This window comes from Melitaea cinxia, chromosome 4 (genome assembly GCF_905220565.1).
Source record: "Melitaea cinxia chromosome 4, ilMelCinx1.1, whole genome shotgun sequence".
Lineage (NCBI taxonomy): Eukaryota > Metazoa > Arthropoda > Insecta > Lepidoptera > Nymphalidae > Melitaea > Melitaea cinxia.
The window spans coordinates 5743973-5763396 of NC_059397.1; the positions used below are offsets into that span (position 1 = coordinate 5743973).

General features: G+C 30.5%; 1 protein-coding gene across 1 annotated transcript in view; it reads right to left on the minus strand.

Moving 5' to 3' along the window:
* Positions 1 to 18040, minus strand: part of LOC123670194 (protein O-mannosyl-transferase Tmtc3) — a 33614-nt gene extending 15574 nt beyond the window's left edge. Inside the window, exons 1-2 of the mRNA XM_045603703.1 lie at positions 17960 to 18040; positions 17445 to 17581 (exon numbers count right to left, since the gene is read on the minus strand). Of these exons, the coding sequence (XP_045459659.1) occupies positions 17445 to 17581; positions 17960 to 18040 (218 nt within the window). The remainder of the gene's footprint in view (positions 1 to 17444; positions 17582 to 17959) is intronic.
* Between the last annotated feature and the right edge of the window lie 1384 nt (positions 18041 to 19424).

The following is a 19424-nucleotide window of genomic DNA, read 5'->3' on the forward strand; positions in this document are numbered from 1 at the left end:
TCCCATCTTGACTCCTGATTGTGCTCAGCTCCGAGGGAGAAATTTTTCCTCTGGCTGTTTTGATGGATTTCCAGAAAAGCTTAATGTTTGACTGGAAATCTTCAGTGAGCCTCCTATCAAAATCATCCTTTCGTTCTTCTTTCTTTCTAGACACAACTTCTTTCGCTACTGATTTCAATCTTTTATACTTCGTTCTTGCTTCCTTTACCTCGTCATCCGTTGCCTTTTGAACCTTTTGGTTAGCTTTTGTTGCTAACCAATCCAACCACGCTTTCTTCTTTTCTTGCACAGCCTTTTGTACATCTTTATCCATCCACACATTATAGTTCTTTCTTCCTTTCCTTCTTTTAGCTACCCCGCACACCTCAATAGCACTATTCACGACCCCTTTCTTAAAAGTCTCCCACAAATTCTCAATCACACCTATCTCTTCTATGCCTTTAAAACTTTCTTTCAGTTTCTCTACATACTCATCTTTCTTTTCTTTTCCTTGTAGATTTTCCACTTTTATTCTGGCTAAAACACTCGTAGGCTCGGCCCCTCTGCTCGGCCTCGGTGGCGCCATCGTTTAAAGAGGCCACGTATTCGGGCTATGACCAGGAAGTGGTCTGTGTCGAGACCAACACCGCATATATATATATATGAAATAGTATATATATATATATATATATATATATATATATATATACCAGCTGACCCGGCGAACTTCGTATCGCCTAACACAAACTTTATCGTATGGTATTAAAGTTCAAATTGACTTTTAAGTATTATCTTCAATCAAATCTTTTGTATGAGAGTATAGAAAAGTGTTGTTTTTAGACTTTTTCAGGAAATTTAAAATATTTTTTTTTTTAGAATTTTTCTCTCCGTAAGAACCATCCTCGTACTTCAAGGAATATTTTAAAAAAAGAATTAGCGAAATCAGTCCAACCGTTCTCGAGTTTTGCGCTTAGCAACACATTCAGCGACTCATTTTTATATTATAGATATATATATATATATATATATATATATATATATATATATATATATATATATATATATATATATATATTTACTCTGAAAATAGTGCTAGAAATGTTATTTTGGTATATGTACCATGTATTGTATCCATCGGTTATTTGAATATTACAAACAGATACTCCAATTTTTTTATTTGTATAGATGTATAGATATAACCTGTACAATGCAAAATAATGATGGCTGTTTTTGCCGAAAAGCTCTCTATAATAATGTATCTAATGTATAGTATACATTAAATTGAAATATCTAACTGACTTATAGATTGTAGCACACACAAATATTTTAATATATTTCTTTTCTTATTGTGAGTTTTAAAATTTAGAACTTCGAATGTAAATATGCCAAGTCAAAGCCAATAAGGGTTTAATGGCATTGTTACTGTTGAAATAAAAATATGTATAAAATCTACTACAAAAAAAAAATACTAAATAATAGGGCGGCAAATTTTTCTTCCGCCCCGGGCGGCCGACAACCACGTTACGCCACTGCTTACTCCTTTACTGTACATTCCGTTAGACTTTGGAATTCCCTACCATATGAAATTCGCGATTGCAAAACACTATCGCTTATTTAAGAAAAGAGTGAGTAACTTCTCACCTTAACCTTAATCAATCCTAGTCTAAAATCAATTTAATTAAGTGTCCTTATGCGTATTGAAATATATAATCGTATGTATTATATTATGTATCGTATGCGTGTATGTATAACTATCATATTATTTGTATCTACGTGTGTATACATTATTATCTATGTGTGCATTTATATATTGTATAATTATGTATTTATATTATATTTTTATTATCTATATGTTTAGATTGTACACGCTAATTTTGCGACTGTTTTATAAGTTTGCTGTGGCAGGACTACTGGAAGAGATTCCATCATGGGATAAGTAGTGCCTTTGTACCAGCATTGTTTATAAGAGCTATTTCCTTTTGCTATCCTAGTGTACATAAATTGTTAAATAAATAAATAAATAAAATTATATACTTTACTGCAATAAAAAAAAGATATACAGAAAATTACACGTAAAGTTGATGGCAAAGGTGGACTTATCCCGATATAGAAGAGATCTCTGTTATATATTATATTTATTTACATGAAGAGAAATTGGAGTTTCTGAACTGATATTGATGTTTTAAATGTCTATCAATGAGATAATTTTATGTATCTTTTTTTATTATATTCTAGGATCCGCGAACTAATTTAATTATAATAATAATTATAATTTTTTTTCAATATTTAGGTTTCATTAAAAAAATTAAATGTATAATGAAATATATCCGGATATAGTATTCCCTATATATTAATACCAATATAAAATAAAGTATATTACACCAAGAGTTGGTGGTCGAGCAAAAGTCATTAGATCGTGAGCTTGTGGTTACAGCGTCCCAGTCTTAGTGCCAGCAGAGTTGATTGCCAACATTACTTACAGCAAACTAGAGTGTAATTACAACGCACCTTTCAAATCAATATACATTTTCTTAAATAAAAGAAAGGTTCTCAGGAGTTATAATAACGGAACTAAAACGTGTGGTGTGAAAATATACCCAATACACAAACTAAAGGTTTACTTTAGACGGACAAAGACGGTAATAGTGTACTCCTTAGCTTTGTAAGCAATTTTCTTTGCATTTGTAAAACGACATATTTAAGCGTGTACTAGTTACATAATCGTAGTTTAAAGTTAGTCTAAGATATGTTATATTAAGATATACTGGTAGTTTTAAGTAATAATTACAACAGAAGAGTATGCTTGTGTTTTTGTTAGTTTTAAGGTATGTGGCACAACTACTAAAACGTTGAAATACCCAAAGGGAAGTAGCACGCTTCAGTTTTATGTCGTCTTAAAAGAAAATGCAGCGAGCCCCACATAGTGCGCCCTGGATTGTAAATACCTTCCTTAAACATTTTCCGGGATGACGGATTGTGTAAGCTGTTGTGATTTGTAACTTTCATTTTGTACATAAACAATCTTTAGTGATAATGTTGTATCTGTATATTTAATGTTAAATATTTTTTATTAACCAATTTTAGTTTTCTTCATTAATAATAATTCTTGTTTTATTATTTTTTACTATTTTATTTAGTCTTAGAATTGTACATATTTCTAATTTGGTTTATTATTCGGTTATGCGGTTTAAATGTTATGTCGCATAATACTTGTATATGTAAATATTAGTATTATAGATGATATTTACTCTAAATTTTAATTTTTGTAGTAAGTATACAACAAAGAATAACTACAATAAATTACAATTTTTAGTTTAAGGCGACAGATACTTATGTACATACCTACCTATTTATTATTTATCCGGCAACCCGCATTGGAGCAGCGTGGTGGATTAAGCTCTGATCCTTTTCCTACATGGGGAAAGAGGCCTATGCCGAACAGTGGGATATTACAGGCTGAAGCGAATACCTACCTATTTGATGTTTTCTTTGTAAGTTTATTTTTAAAATGTAAAAAAAAAAATATTATACTACAATGCACATCTGCCAAACCAATGTTCTCGGTTTTATAGAACTGTATAATATATAACCATTTGTCGTTTTGATAAAAAAGAAAAGATGACCAAACTTTCAACTTAATTGACTTTCACGAAATGCTATATCGGCGAATATAGTAGCAATTGTACGCGAGTACATAATAGAATTACTTTTTACGATACAAGAATTTACTCGTAGACATACGTTGGAGGTCGATAGGAAACTTTTGCGGTTGTAGTCCCAACGCATAGCGCCCGCCACTTTCATGAAATGAATAGTTGTAAATGTGCTTGTTTAGGAGTCTGAGTTTGACCCACTTTCTCTATTACCTAGTTAATTAATTTTCAGAAGTCAAATTGATGTTTACAGTTTCAATTTTAAAACGCATTTTTGTGTAAATAATATGCAATGTTCGTACTTTAACTTTGAACGGACGCCATACTCGCACATTGGTTATATAGTTTAATCTTATTTGCCTGTTATTGTTTATAATTTACTATATTTGTATATCTTTGTATTTAAATAAATAGATTTATTATTATTATTTATTTATTATTATTTATTATTTTTTCATTATTTTAGAAATCAATGAGTCATTTCATGTAGATTATGTTCACATAAAAGCATATATATGTCATTTGGCAATTTGTTTTATTTTCTAACTAGTTGTGCCCGTGACTTCGTCCGTGAGAAAATTAACAAAAAAGTTATTGTTCAGTTCGCAGAGTTATAAAATAAATAAATTTCTAAAATGAAAGTAACCTAAGTTACTCCTCATTAAATCAGCGATCTGCCAGCGAAAGTCCCGTTAATATCGGTCCAGTCGTTTCAGAGATTAACCGGAACAAATAGATAGACAGACAGATTATTCTGGATATTCTGGTATATGTACCATGTATTATATCCTTATGCATTTAGTAAAAAAAGCGGTTATTTTAATATTACAAACAGACGCTCCAATTTTATTTATTTGTATAGCTTTACAATCTTAAAGAAAACTAAATTTAATAAACGTTACACACATTGATGTACTATGGGGTCAGTACGTGAGGTCGAAAGCAACTCTGTTAAAATGTCGAGCTAAAATAAAACATACCTTGTACTAAAGAGTCAGACCCGTCACACATAAATATGGGTAATATAAATCGTAAAAGTTTGAAACTAAAACATACTAAGTGAACAGTTTGTAGTTGTGGTCTGTGGTCAGGATAGTTTGTAGAAATATTAATGCACATTTTTTATATTTTATGAAATGTACATATATTGGATCTTATGTATGAGGTTTTGGGTACGGTTTTGCAATAAATAAATTGATAGAGATTTATTCAATCAAGACTACTTTCTCCTTTGGACCCTTTACTATTTCAGTGACGTGTGATGAATATGAAAATCAATTGCAGATATTCAAATATATAATGACATTCGCGTCGTTGTTCTATTGATAGTTAAGTGATAATTAATTAGAGCAGATCTAAAAAAATATCTAAATAAAGATTCCAAAAAAACTATGTAAATATAATAATAATGAAATGAATGAAAGAAAATAAATTTACAACTTTAGCCAAAATAGTACGTTCAACTTAATACTTTTAGTTTTCAATTTTCATTATGATCCATCACGATCAATCATATTAAATTTAGTAACATAACATTTGATGTAAGCATTTGTAAAATGTTTATCAATATTTACCCTGTTTATCTTTTAATGCTCCGTGTAAAAATATAATATTCGTTGAATTTTTAAATCTTGTAAATCACAACAAATGGATATTAATGGTGTGTAACGTGCTTAATAATGTGTGAAACCGAGCGAATGTATAAAAAGAAAACATTACGTAGCCTAAATGTTGCGTTAACGGAAACAGTCATGTTAATGTTAAATGAGAAAGAACTAAGTATTTTCGAGGATGTAATAAATGTAATAAATAAGACATACTTTGAAATATACGGATAGTGAGATATATTAAAGTTCCAAACTGTAACTTGTCTAAAGTTTGAGTCTGCTTAGGAGCGAGTTAGAGGAAGGGACGTTAATTGGTCAAGTTTGCTAGGTGGTGACACCGTGCGGTGTCCGGCCACAACCTCCGCAGACCTGAAACACTGACTAATTGAGATCCGTGCGCCGCCCCGTGCGAGGAACATCGAACTTCGTCCGGAATTAAAGCACTCGTTAGCGACTTTTTACGAAACTAGTGAAATCTCTTGCAAAGCGAAAAACATTTATAGGTAGCGTGTAATGAGTTTGCGAATAATGAACGAAAGTACACCTTTCAGCGACGTATTCCCGTAATACTTGTGTGACGTGTGAATTTTACAGTGTTGCAACTTTATCGCGCAAATATAATACAAACTTCTAATAGAATACTTGAAGCGACGAATAGGACAACTTCGCTTCAAAGTTTTACTAGCTTTTTCAATTTACGAAGATGAATTTCTTAAGAGATTTCAAGACGAACTTTTCAGTGGACTGACGCTAACTTTAAGTTTTTTTGACACGTTTACAATTAATTGTGATATATTTTAATACTGACAAAATATAACTTTGTTGTTTCATAGATATTTACTAACGAAAATCATTTTTAATTTAGTTTTTTTTCCTAACAATAGTTTTATTCTGCTGTGTGGCAGTAAAGAATATAGCCAACCCCTCTCTTCCTGTAGGTGTCGTAGGAGGCGACTAAGGGATAACAGTTCCACTACCACCTTGGAACTTAAAAAGCCGACCGATTGCAGGACAACCATCTAACTGCTGGCTTTGAAATACACAGACCGGAGACGGCCAGCAGCGTCTTCGGTAAGACACCTGCAGTCACCAAGCCGCCTGCCCAGCGTGGTGACTATGGGCAAAACACATGAGTTCGCGCCATTTTTGGCGCGAAATTGTGGAGGCCTATGTCCAGCAGTGGACTGCAATAGGCTGAAGTAATGATGATGATGACGATGAACACTTTCATTTATATTTAAATATTAAAATATATAAGATTACAAATGTAGCAGAAAACAACCAAAAATAATGTAATAAAAACAAATTTAAACAGATTTATGTGTCAAACACCATTCGTAATAAGTAGCTTTGAGTTTATTTTCTGCTTCCGGAAATTATTCTAAAAATGTATCATTGGTGAATAATTGCTGAATAAATTATAATCTTCTACATATATAAAAATGAATGTTTGTCTGTATGTCCTTTATAGAATCGTAAACTATGCATTTGATTATGTCATGATCTTCATCAAAGTGTTGTGCATGAGCCCACAAAGGTTTCTGAGTTGGTACGACCAAAAAAAGACGTAAGAACGCGCGCAGGGTACAGCTAGTTGCTGAATAAATGTAAGCAATGTTATGTATTTTAAGTACGTTACATTTTATAAATGAAAAATGTGCTTAAATCTGAATGAATTGTTGATTTACCGATTGTAATAGAATAATGGTAATGCAATAGAAATCGAAAACTCTGTTGTATAGTATTCCTCTTATAAACAAAGTGACCAGTTCCTTTGTAAAAACGAAATTGATTTAGAGTGCGGCAAGGATATACCGAAATTGAAGTAACTTAGCGTGCTATTGATTTAATAATACGAAGGTAGTTAGGAACTTTAGGGTAAACTTAACTTGCGTAGAATCGAAGCGTGTAATTTACTAAGGATAAAATGTGTATTGATTATTGGAATTCATTAGGATACTATGCTAAAATTAAATTAATTCACGAACCAAATTATTACTAGCAAATGAATTAAATGTGTAGAAATTAAAACAGCTTTAATTTATACATTATTAGTAATAATTTACTACTTTTAAAAGTTGAGTTATAAAAATTAACAAAGAAACGACGGCTTTGAAATTACACACACCGATTGTTTCCGACTTCGCAGTCTTTGCCTTTACGAGTTTTCGAGTTCAGGAATCGAGAGGACGCCAGTATTGTGATTAATGTACACCGTATATACTGCACTATATCTCGTGTAATATTTACGTTGTTTAACTCAAATAGAATGTCTGTTGCAGGAAATAAAATTCTGTATATGAAAAGTTTACTCATCAAATGACATTGTAATTTTTTATACATTGTCGAGCTAACGACAATTTAGATTTTTAAATAATTTCTGAAATATTGAACAAAGTAAATATATTATACCCAGTAAGTCAATTTCATTTTAAAGATCAGAAACGAAAAAATCCTTTCATTTTTTTAATACTAGTAATATCAGTAGAGATAAATTACTTTCAAAAGTACTTAACCGTAATTGAATATTCATATACATAGGACAAAATGTAAATATATTTCTTGCAATGTAATAAATATCCACCGCGAAGTAATAAACGTACAGCTAGCAAATTACTTTTTATTTGTATTTCTTTTTGTTCAGAAATTTCCATTTGTGTTATTCATATACGGTCATGGATATTACATGAAGCGGAATCTTGGAACAATCAATCAATCCTCATCGTATGCTTAGCCGATCTGCCTGACTGATATCATACTGATGTTCTACATTACATTACATTCTATGATCTGTTTTTTTCTATTACATAATAGATTATTCAACAAGGCGTTAATATGACTTTATCTAGCTTACGATATATTTGAATTAGAATTTTATTTTTATATTGAAATTAAAATTGTTTGTTTTATGATTGTGTATTCTATTTGTGTGAAATGTTTTTATTCATTCCAACATTGGAAAATGAGGTTTCTGCTGATTATCCGGTTACCAATGTGAAAACGCTGCGCGAACTAAATCGGCATTACATGTAAAATTTACGTTATTTTTTTAATTGGTGTGATAAGTGTGTTGGCGCAGTAGTCACAGCAATTGGTTGATGTACTAGCGCTCGCGGATTTGATCTTTACACATGAAAACAATTCACATGACTCTTCACTCTCAATTCGACCGTATATATGTTTTTTTTGTGTGTTCGGGGATAACTCCGTCGTTTATGGACCGATTTCGATAATTCTTTTTTTGTTGGAAAGAAGATATCCCTAGTTTGGTACCATGATAAGGAAACCAGGATCTGGTGATGGGATCCTAGAGAAATCGAGGGAAACTCTCGAAATTCGGCATAACTTTTTACTGGTGTGGTACGATTTTGATGATTTTTAATTTAATCGAAAGCCGGTGTTTATCATGTGGTCATATTTAAATTTCATCGAGATCTGATAACAACTTTTGGAGTAATCTTTGATAATGCGTATTTACTTGACATTTTTTTTTGTCTACCTACGTTGTATTATTTGTCGATATAATTGAAGTCGGTTTTTCCTTGTTTGTCTGCAAACACAATTATTATGTAGATTTTTTGTGTGGTGTCAGCATTTATGTATTTATTTTCCACGATTATATACGGTTTAAATACTACAGTAGACGGAGATTGAGCGGCGAATATTAACTACGCTATTTTAAAAAATAGTATATTTTAAAACAAACATTTCGGCAGGAGAATAACAGAAATTTACAACTCAAAGCTCACATTATTTTGCTGTTTGACTGTTGGGTTAAAATGTCACTTCGATTTTAAAGACGTTTGCACTGTACAGAGATAAAATACTTATTATATAGCTTGGTTTAGGAATATTTAATGTACATTTGTGCCGTTGTATCCGGTAGGCTTTTGCTTTGTGCCTTTGTAGTGATTACTTCGAGAGTTGAGTGTGTAACATGAATTATTACGTTTGTATATAAATTAGTTACACTTGCTCCATTCAGGTTCATTGGACTGTATGTTCTACTGTAATTTACAGACAGCATTAACATGACCATCGAAGCATTGAGATCGAAGGCACAAATCAATTGTCAGCATTGCAGACATGTCAGGTATCTCCTGAATGACTGCATTGCTCTATTGAATATCCACTAAGGTTCATTTGTGTATAATTGTATATTATATGAATCACTATTTTATTGCAAACTTTTTATTTGGAATATATTTTAGTATAACTGGTTCTATATTGATAGATATGCCGCTAAAATATTTAATCTAATTAATTTAAACGATTTGATAAATTACACATTTTATGCGTGTTATGGTAATGTTATCGATTTTCTTGGAAATCGAAAAATTAAATTAATTAAGAAACGTTTTGATAAAGAATTAAAATAAACCACAGTTTTTTTTTAAGTGAAAAGGTGACGTTAAAATAACGAGCTTTGCGTTCGACGTGTTTAATCATAGCCTACCTCTGTCTAGTACAGCAAATAATTAAATATCACATAAATAAATTGCTTAATTATTTTGCTATAAAGATACTTCGTTATTACGAGTAAATTAATTGCAAAACGTAATTAATTAGTCACATGCAAAGATAAGACAAAGGGTCGACATAATTAGGGGCGGAGTTATGACATCGGCAGCGGTGTTAGAGGTAATGAAAAACTAATTTAACTTTGCGGCAAAAAGTTACCCTCGCATTCTGGACTTTGGACCTCTTATAGCGCGAAATGGTCAAACGGCTCAAAGAAAAATAGGCTATATTGTTACACCCGCAACCCACAGAATGCTGTAAAGTAAACGGTAATTGTGTTGTTCGAAGAATACCCAAGACGCAGTCGGAGACTTTCGCTTCATTACGTTATGAATGATTTCCGGATTTAGAGTTTTTTTCTCGTCTTTACTAACAAATTTTCTTATTTGTCTGCTCTGGCGAGACTGGGGAGTTTTCGTAATTCTTATTTCAAACGGATTTAAAGATAGCGTTTTCGTTAAGGACTTTTTCGACCCACGGTAAACAAATAATTTAACATTAGACGTGTTTTGCGGCTTTAAATTGGGATTTCGTTAATAAACGAGGATTTCGTATGCAGACGACAGCAGGTAGGCATGAATTTAAAAGGAGTTCCATTATAAGTTTCATGTCCGTAGGAAAATTTCCAGGTTGCAAATAATGCGAGGGGTAAAGGTTACGCCTGATACGCTAATGTGATTGGAGTTTGAAACATTAAAACTTTTAAGTAAACAATTCCATGTTTGTGAGCTATAAAAAAGAGCAAAGCTATGGATATAACAATTAAATGAAATTAGTTCAATTCTGGGTAGCCACGACATCTATTCAGGTGTTGTAAGTGTTGTAACCAAACACTCCAACATTACATTTTCGAATATATTTTGTCAGATCCCACTTCTGCATTAGCTCAAGATATGCGAAATTATGTCAATGATTTTTACCTCTTTTGATGTATAATGTAATTTGATACGTAAGAGAATAGGTTGGATTTGACGTCCAAAAAAATAAAAATAAAAATCGATAAAGTTATATACAGTTTTAGGTCCTATTTAAGTGTAGTGGTGCGTGTAGGTAATGGTGCGTGTAGGTAATGGTGCGTGTAGGTAGTGGTGCGTGTAGGCGTCTAAATACCGACGGTTTGCGGGTTCGATTCCCTCTCGGGATTAGTATTTTTTTAAATATTTCTTTCCGGTTCGGATGTCTGTCCTCGTGGGTTTCCCCACCGTGCATCGGAGAGCACGTTAAGCCGTCGGTTCCGGATGTAATCATATCATACCTGGTAGCGATTATTACTCATAGTAGGGAGTATAAATCCGCCAACTCGCAGTACAGTATCGTGTTGGATTATTCTCTAATCCTTATTCTACATAAAGAGACCTATGTCCAGCAGTGGGATGTTACAGGCCGAATCGTATTCAAAAGTAATAAATAAAAATTTGCTTTTATGTATTTCCTAAACTTCGATTTATGTGTCTAATTTTATCGGTCCTTTTACTTGACTTTAGTAAATTTTCAAATGTACTTGCGTTTAGTAAATTTTCAAATGTACTTGCGTTTAGTAAATTTTCTAATGTACCATTGAATACCACTTAATCTATTTACAGCTCAGAGACTATTTTGAAACGTTTATTTTCTTAATGTGAAAAGAATATTTAGTAGAATGTGCTAAAAATATATATTTTTAAGCGCTCAAGGCGCTTAAAAATGTTTTTAAATAGATTTTTTTGACTTTGTAACGGTGAAGAATAAATATATTTGAAATATACGAACTCAGACACACCAACGACTAATATCCTATAATATTTGTTGAATTATCAAATATTTTGAGAGTTTACGTTTACAAATGTATAGATTTCACAAAAATCATTAAATGGAGTAAGTTGGCAAATCAGTATCGACCGTAAGCCGATTTAAGTCGCGGACAGAGAGTATTGTAATTAGCAGTAACTAAGGGATCGAGGCTGCCTGATTAAACTGGCTTAAATTGATCACTTGGCTGCTTCCCGCTGAAAACTCTGAATATCTTCGCATAAATATTTACGCTGTGTAGTTTATATTTTTTGCAGTTCGTGTAACGTTTATTAAATTCATATTTCATCACTGAAAATTCTTCGGATGAATACATTTATTTTGTGCAATTGTAGAAATATTCACAAAATAAATAAGAACTATTTCAAGTGTAAATACGCTCGATATAGTTTTTTTTTTATTTACAATAAAAATATTAGTAGGTATTCCTTATTTGAAATATTCTTCTTTAATTCTTGTGTAATATTTAATACAGTACAGTTTTAAAAAGTCTATAAAAAATACTATTGTTTTTAATTATATCGAACGTTAAGTAAATTTTTCCCATCAGTCTAACCGACTCTCGTCAAAATGGCCATTACGATGCAGTTTTTTGTGGACTCCATGATTGATAGAAGTAATATTGCTGAACTAAATGATCGTAATCTATTTGTATTGACTTGTAATATATGGCGAATGTCATTTTGTTAAAATAAATATGTGTATTTTAAGACCCGAATATAAAAAAAGTATATTTGTTTTTAAATATATCCTACGTATACATTTTTTTAGTCATTATCTAAAACCGCTTTTTTACTAGTTACTGAATCCTTAAAAAATAATACATTAAACGAGAAATCCGATAACGTTACAAATCGGGTCATAAACTTTAAAATAGTGGCTATCCGAGTACTAAATTTAATTAAGCCTCCTAATTGTATATTAGCCATAAGCATTGTTAAGCCGACGGATACATCGAGTACCTATTTTAATTAAGAAACAGTAGGGGGTTGATTAAGTAAAGTTTATAAGGTAACGTACCAATGCGGTATATCATACGTAAACTGAATCATTTGTTTACATTCTTTATTGTATTTAAAAGCTAGAATTCTGAGCTACTTGTTCTATTTACCGAGTTATGTCATCAATACTTTCTCTATTGTCTGTGAAAAGTGACTATAAGTGATAACACTAAACTTTATAATAAAGTAAGTATTTAAGTCAGAATTTTGTTATTTTCTTTAGTGTAATTATAAATGTGCAATAAAATATAAAAAAAAAAAATAAACATTAATATTGACTTATTTCTCTAAACTCTTTTGGTGATAGAAACACTTTTTTTTGATATCAAAAAAGAGTGAAAAGAAATAAAAAAGTGAAAATTTAACTATAAACACTTGAATGTCTTATATAATACTGTTTAAAAGACAGCTCCGTTATAAATAGGTACATATATGAATCGACATTTGGTTGACCAGCGGAGTTTTAGGTTTTAGTAAAACTGTAGCAGTGGGTTTGAAACACCAAAAGTACAACCAATGTACTCGATTTAGAGAAGATTATATTTTTTGATGAACGTCATTAAGTTTGGATTCCTCATCAGTAGTGATACCTCGATTATATCGATCATGATTGTAAGTCATTGAATTTTCTTCAATTTTATTTATTTATTTATACGTTATTGTACACCAAAACTACATTTTAAACAATAAACACATTTAAAAAAAATATTTACAGACTGTGAAGTACAATGGGCGGACTTATGGCTATTTAGCCATTTCTTCCAGACAACCCAATTTTATTGTTATTATGTTAAAAAAAGTCCATAAAAAAGAAATAAACTTAAGCATTATTGTTGTTAAATATAAGCGAAAGCAGGCGATTACGTGAAATTGTACTGAATAATTGAACAGACGACTCCAGCTCTGCTCCCAATGACTGTATTATTGAGTTCTAACAATTAAAAGTTTCCCGATTCAATTAACAATTAAGAGTTAACGACGCAGCTGTGATTGGACTTTAATATTAATTAATCTCGACTTACGCAAATATGAAGTACCTATCGAGCAGCTTGTAGACCTCGGCCTCACAAATGAGTTATCGTATACTAAATTTAATTTACAATATTATATACAACTAGCTGTGCCCTGTGGTTTCATCTGCACTAATTTGAAAAAAAATGGTATTTAAATATAGCCTTCCTCGGAAAATAGATAATCTTAAATAAAGAGAACTTTTCAATTTGAAATTCAGTCCTGGGTAATAACGTCCGTCGTTTGTCTTTCAAAAGTTAAGCGCGTGTGCACAATTCAGCAAATGAATTTTATTAATACAATAATAACAAAATCATCACTATTGTCAACGTTTTTTCATACTGTCAGCATCAATTTGAAACATTTTATTCGCAAATTACTAAAAATCTTGAAATAAATTCCTTTTATCAAATATATTTTGACGTCATAAGATCAGTTTAGTTAAAAAGGGTTAGCCATAGACCGTAATGATTGAAAATCAATCGGCAATTCGGCGAATTAATGTCCCGAAGTTACTAAATTGGAATTTGAACGTAAGCCGGGCTAACATGATGGATATAACGAGTATCGTTAGTAGTAACTATGAGAGAGGGGAGGCGTATTAAGGATTAATTATAACTATAATTATACATGTTTCAAAGTTATACACTTCTAAATATATGTCATACCTATAAATATGTAAGTGGGAACTTTGATTTAATAAGTTAAATTATGTTTGTAAAGTATTTAGGTGCTTGTATATAATAGATACGTGGGAATGTATAGCACACAGTAATTTATCCCCTTGATGTGAGGTTTTTACTTATTTGTACTTTAATTTAAACTGCAAATACTTTATTGAATATAATTTAAAGATACAAATATAAGATACGCAACTAAGTTGAATGCCCCGCAAATAATTTATAATTGATTCCTGTTGGAATTTGTCGCATATGGAACCCAATAAAACGGGAGATAAAAATGGAAAAAAGTGTTTATTGACACATAAATTTCTAAGCTATTAAGTATATGACACCTAACTTTTTAAATATGGAGACAAGTATACAAGTTCTATAGAGTTTCAGGAATACCAATTACCTCAGTTTATATTCTTCGCGGTAGGTATTAGCAGTAGCGTCGTATAATTTTTAGTACTTTAATTAAAAGTTTAAGGTACCTACACGTCCATATTTATGACGTAGACGCCAAGTCGTATTTTTTAATTATTTAATATTATAAAATTAATTGTAATTTTATCGTTGAATAAATAGTATGAGAATTACCAGATGAATTGTGTAGATTTACATGTGACATATATTGTTTTATTCTACTGCCACGCCTCTAAGACCTGTCGGCCGAATTGGTCTTGTATATATGTAGGTTTTATATAATATATAAAGCAAACTTAAACTTTACAATACTACATTGGAGATCTTGGTATAAATTTTTACAACTAACTTAGATGTTAGCGGTTTAAGCTTATCTACGTAGGTTATAATATTGTTCTACAATAGGGTTATACATAAGTATACACAAGACGTACAACCTATTTGCTTCCTAAGATCTGGACTTTTATCGAATCTAGGAGAATTCGTTATATTAATTATTTTTTCAATTGAAATTATACATAAACTGCACTTACCTAAACAGTGTTTTAGTATCTAACAGTCAGAACAGTATATGTGTGAAATGTGTAATGTGTATTTATGTGTGCATGTATGTGTGTATGTGAATATATAAAAAAAATATAAAAACAGTATACGCCCATAGTGCTAGGCTATATGCAAAACAATAATAATGAAAATTGCACAGATAAAAAAAATTAAGATTTCCTAACTAAAACACTATCAGCGTCGGTCTGTGTCCCACCTTTACTAGGCAGCCACATCACCTTAAATCTGTAATTTTAATTAATAAATTACCTGTAGGATAATTAGGAAGCATAATTTTAAAGTATGATGTATAATAAAAAGAATGGGCAGAGCCTATGGATATTCAATTCCAATTAAAAAAATGTATCTAACAGTCTATGCATATCTCACAATTAAGTCCAATTCGTAAAAAGAAGTATTGGATATTGATTGCGTTATTTAGTTTTGCTCATAAGTTTAGGATTGAAATTCGACACATTTCGTTTGGTTTTTTCATAAAATATCACGTTGTTATTTCATGCACAGATTTTTACTTCCATATTACATACATTATTGCTTAAATTAGTGCTGTTAATGATGTAATATATATTAGAAAACTATATACAATAGATACTTTTACATATAGTTACTTGTATTCATTCAAAAATATGTTTTATAGTTGACTTTGATATAAAAAAAAATGGTTAAAACTCCCCAAACCCTCTCCAAAATAATGTAGGCATTTGATCTGAATATTGAAGATAAAATTTGTTATATATAATCCTATTCCAGCAGGCTTTAGGTTTGATGGCAGCGTTAAATCGTTAATGACAGACATAATCGTATTCAAACACACCTGCGCCGCATCTGAAACAGTTTGAATTACTCATTTGAATAGTTAGGACCCGTGATACGGCGGTAACACCACATCTAATTATACAAAAATATGTTAGTGCTGATTGCATTATCCAAAGGTATTTTAGGTATATTTATATTCTTTTTTATGATTAACTAATCATTATAGACTACCCTGTTGCCGAAGTTTGTATTTACTCTGTTCTCTGCTTCGGATGTTGTGGTTTAGATTTCCTTCCTGAGCCTCGTTGTAATATACATTTATTTATGTTTATGTCTTATTAATTTAAGCATCGTTTATAAAAATGTATCTATACTAACCAGGTGTCACCTAAAACACAGGCATTACTTGCCTACCTTATGAACAGACGAACTTTTTTGTATGTTTACCTTATAAGTCTATCAAAATTAATTTTTTAACATTAATAGTATTCTACACAAAGAAAAATTATAAGCCTTGCAAAGACATTTGGTTCGCTAATAGTTGAATACCCAGATAATAAACAAAATTCTTATCTCGAAATCCTCCGGTATATATAAAAAAAATCGGGGCTTTGTTAAATAACAAGCTTGGATAGTATGTTATATTCTTCACAACTAGATATTATTGGAACGAAGTTCCTTACAGCAGGCTTGACATTTGGCTGGGCGACCGAACTGAAAAAAATGTGATACTAAAACCGTAAGAAAAATATATAACGGAAGTGACGTAATATCGACATACGACTGTATAATATGACGTTTGTAAAACTAAAATATTACTAGTAAACTTTTATTAAAATTATTTATGTAATTTTATGCTGTCGACAAAAATAAATATAAGACATATGTTTTTTATTTATACTTAATAGTTTAAATTATTATTATTATTATTTTGTTTGATTTATTTTATTTTACGGTATTTGTTATTTTCTGAAATACTAAATTTCCTAAATACATTTATGTACTTAATTAAACACCAATCAACAAAAAAAAAAAAAAAAAATCAAGAACTAGAAAATATATATAAAATTCAACATTTTTTTTTCAAATTGTGTTACTTCTATACTACCCGAAGGCACTTCGTTCCTACCTGGTGTTTAATAAAGCATTTGGCACGACCAAGAAGGAATAAAAAAAAAAAAAAAAATTGCGATACTTACAAGTTTTTGGAAAAATTGAGTCCATCTTTTGCGCAAGATATTGTTTTAGTTGAGTAATAAACTTTAGATAAATAAAATAAACTAAGACAAATAATTGTACTTTAAGGAATTTAAAAAAAACAAAAATAAACAATAGAAAGATTTATAAAAAACTCTAATCAATATTCGAATTAAAAAAGTTGACCAATAATTACGATAGTATTTTTTATTAAAATATTTACCTAAAAATACAATAAATAATGATAGGCGTGTTTATTTATTACTGTGTTCCACTTACCTATAGTACAATAGTGAGACTAGAGCATGAAGTAGCAGGTTGACGAGATGGTAACCAGCTGGTTGCAGGCCGTGCACCGCGTAGTTCCACCGGAAAGTGAGTACCGTTAGTGGACGGTACGATTTATGTGATTGTTCCTGAAAACGAAAAAAAAAAAGCTATTGCAGTCGTATTTACGATCATTCAATGTGCTACGAACGGTCTACAAAAATCGTAGCTATTTAACTTGCTACACGATTTATGTTACTGTTAAATAATTCAATATCAACTTTTGAATATAGTTTTATCCACTTTTATGCTATGAATAAATGAGTCACAACGCTATATTTACAACAGTAAATCAGAACAGACTTTTCAGTTTTATAAAATTACTTATAAAATAGAAAATTGTAAAAGCCTTTGCTTTTTCATAATAAATCAATGTTACGCTTATTCATTCAACGTACAAAAATGTAGCTTACGTAGCCTGTTAAACATTTATCATAACGAATTACATGCGAACAAAATTAACAAACATTCGGCTCATGACGGTGTTTCTTTAAATGAAATACCATGTCAGGTGGGAGGTGGCAGCCATAACCGTACCCATTAGTCATGACGACAATATGCTTGTTGTAATAAATGTAAGTTATAATACCTTATATTTTACTGGGGTGCATGTTAAGACAAATATTATTAGATGTCATATAAAGGAAACATGTACATGTTGGTAAAAAATGTTTTAAAATAAGTTTATGTGTACTTTGTATTAAGTTACTTTTTAGCACAGACTACATATTTTAGATATGCATTGACTGTATGAGTTGGTAACTGTGTTTAAAAAAGATTCCAGCCAGTCAGATTAATCGATACTTTAACAGTTGTCATACAAGAAAAGATATAATGTTCCTGATTTTTATAACAAACACTAAGATAATTAATACAAATACTGAATTAAATATTTCGAATTATAAATTAACTTAATAATGTATTGTAAAAGTTTATTTACGCGTATAAATTATTTAGAAGCCATGGATCTAATTAACAAATAAACTTTATTCGAAGCGTTTAAATGCTAACAAGGATTGCCTGATCTAAAGTAGAATGAACACACAATGCTTAGAACGGAACAAACATTTGCTTCAAGCATACAAGCAATTACTGAACGCTATCGAACTGTGGACCTACGGCGCTAGACTTAAGAAAACATAAAACTAGACTGATTTATGTTAGTGCCTCTTGCTTGCTTTTATATTCTTAATAATAATGAGACATGTATGTAAATGTATTAATTTAATTTAAATATTACATATAAATATAATATATAACAAAAAAAACGAGTACGAATAATAAAAGCATATAAAATAATAATAATAATTGAAGTACTTTGTTGCTAAATCTTCTTTATTTGAAAATAAGGCGATTAGATATACTTTCTGTGTCAATGTATTTCTAGAAAGACATAATAAAATCACAGCAATAATACAAAATATCATATTATATTGTCAAAATTATAATATTTATAATTATAGAATTTAAAAATGTATCACTAGACTAGAAAATTAGAATCAGTCAATTAAAATAAAATATATGAATTTTGCATTAAGCTGAAAATAAATTAATTTCCTGCACTTTGACACAAAAGACCCACATTTTTACGAACTTTATCAGTATAATATAAAGCGGCTTAGGCTTTGTCATTTTATCTGGAGTACCTATATCATGTATTTTTTTACTGTGAAAATTATTATTTCATGTTATTTTAGTTAAATTATATTTCATATCATATTACACGAAGTAAAAATACGCATTTACACAACATCAACCTAGGAATATCTCCTATGTTTGAAAGTTTCGGAAATAAATTACTTTCAAACATATTTTTCATTTCATTTTACTTCCTAAATTCTTTTCAAAGAAATTGGCACAGTTATTTAACTATTGGCATAGTTATTTAACTATTATTTTTAAAGGCTGATATTTATGTTGATCTCACAAAAA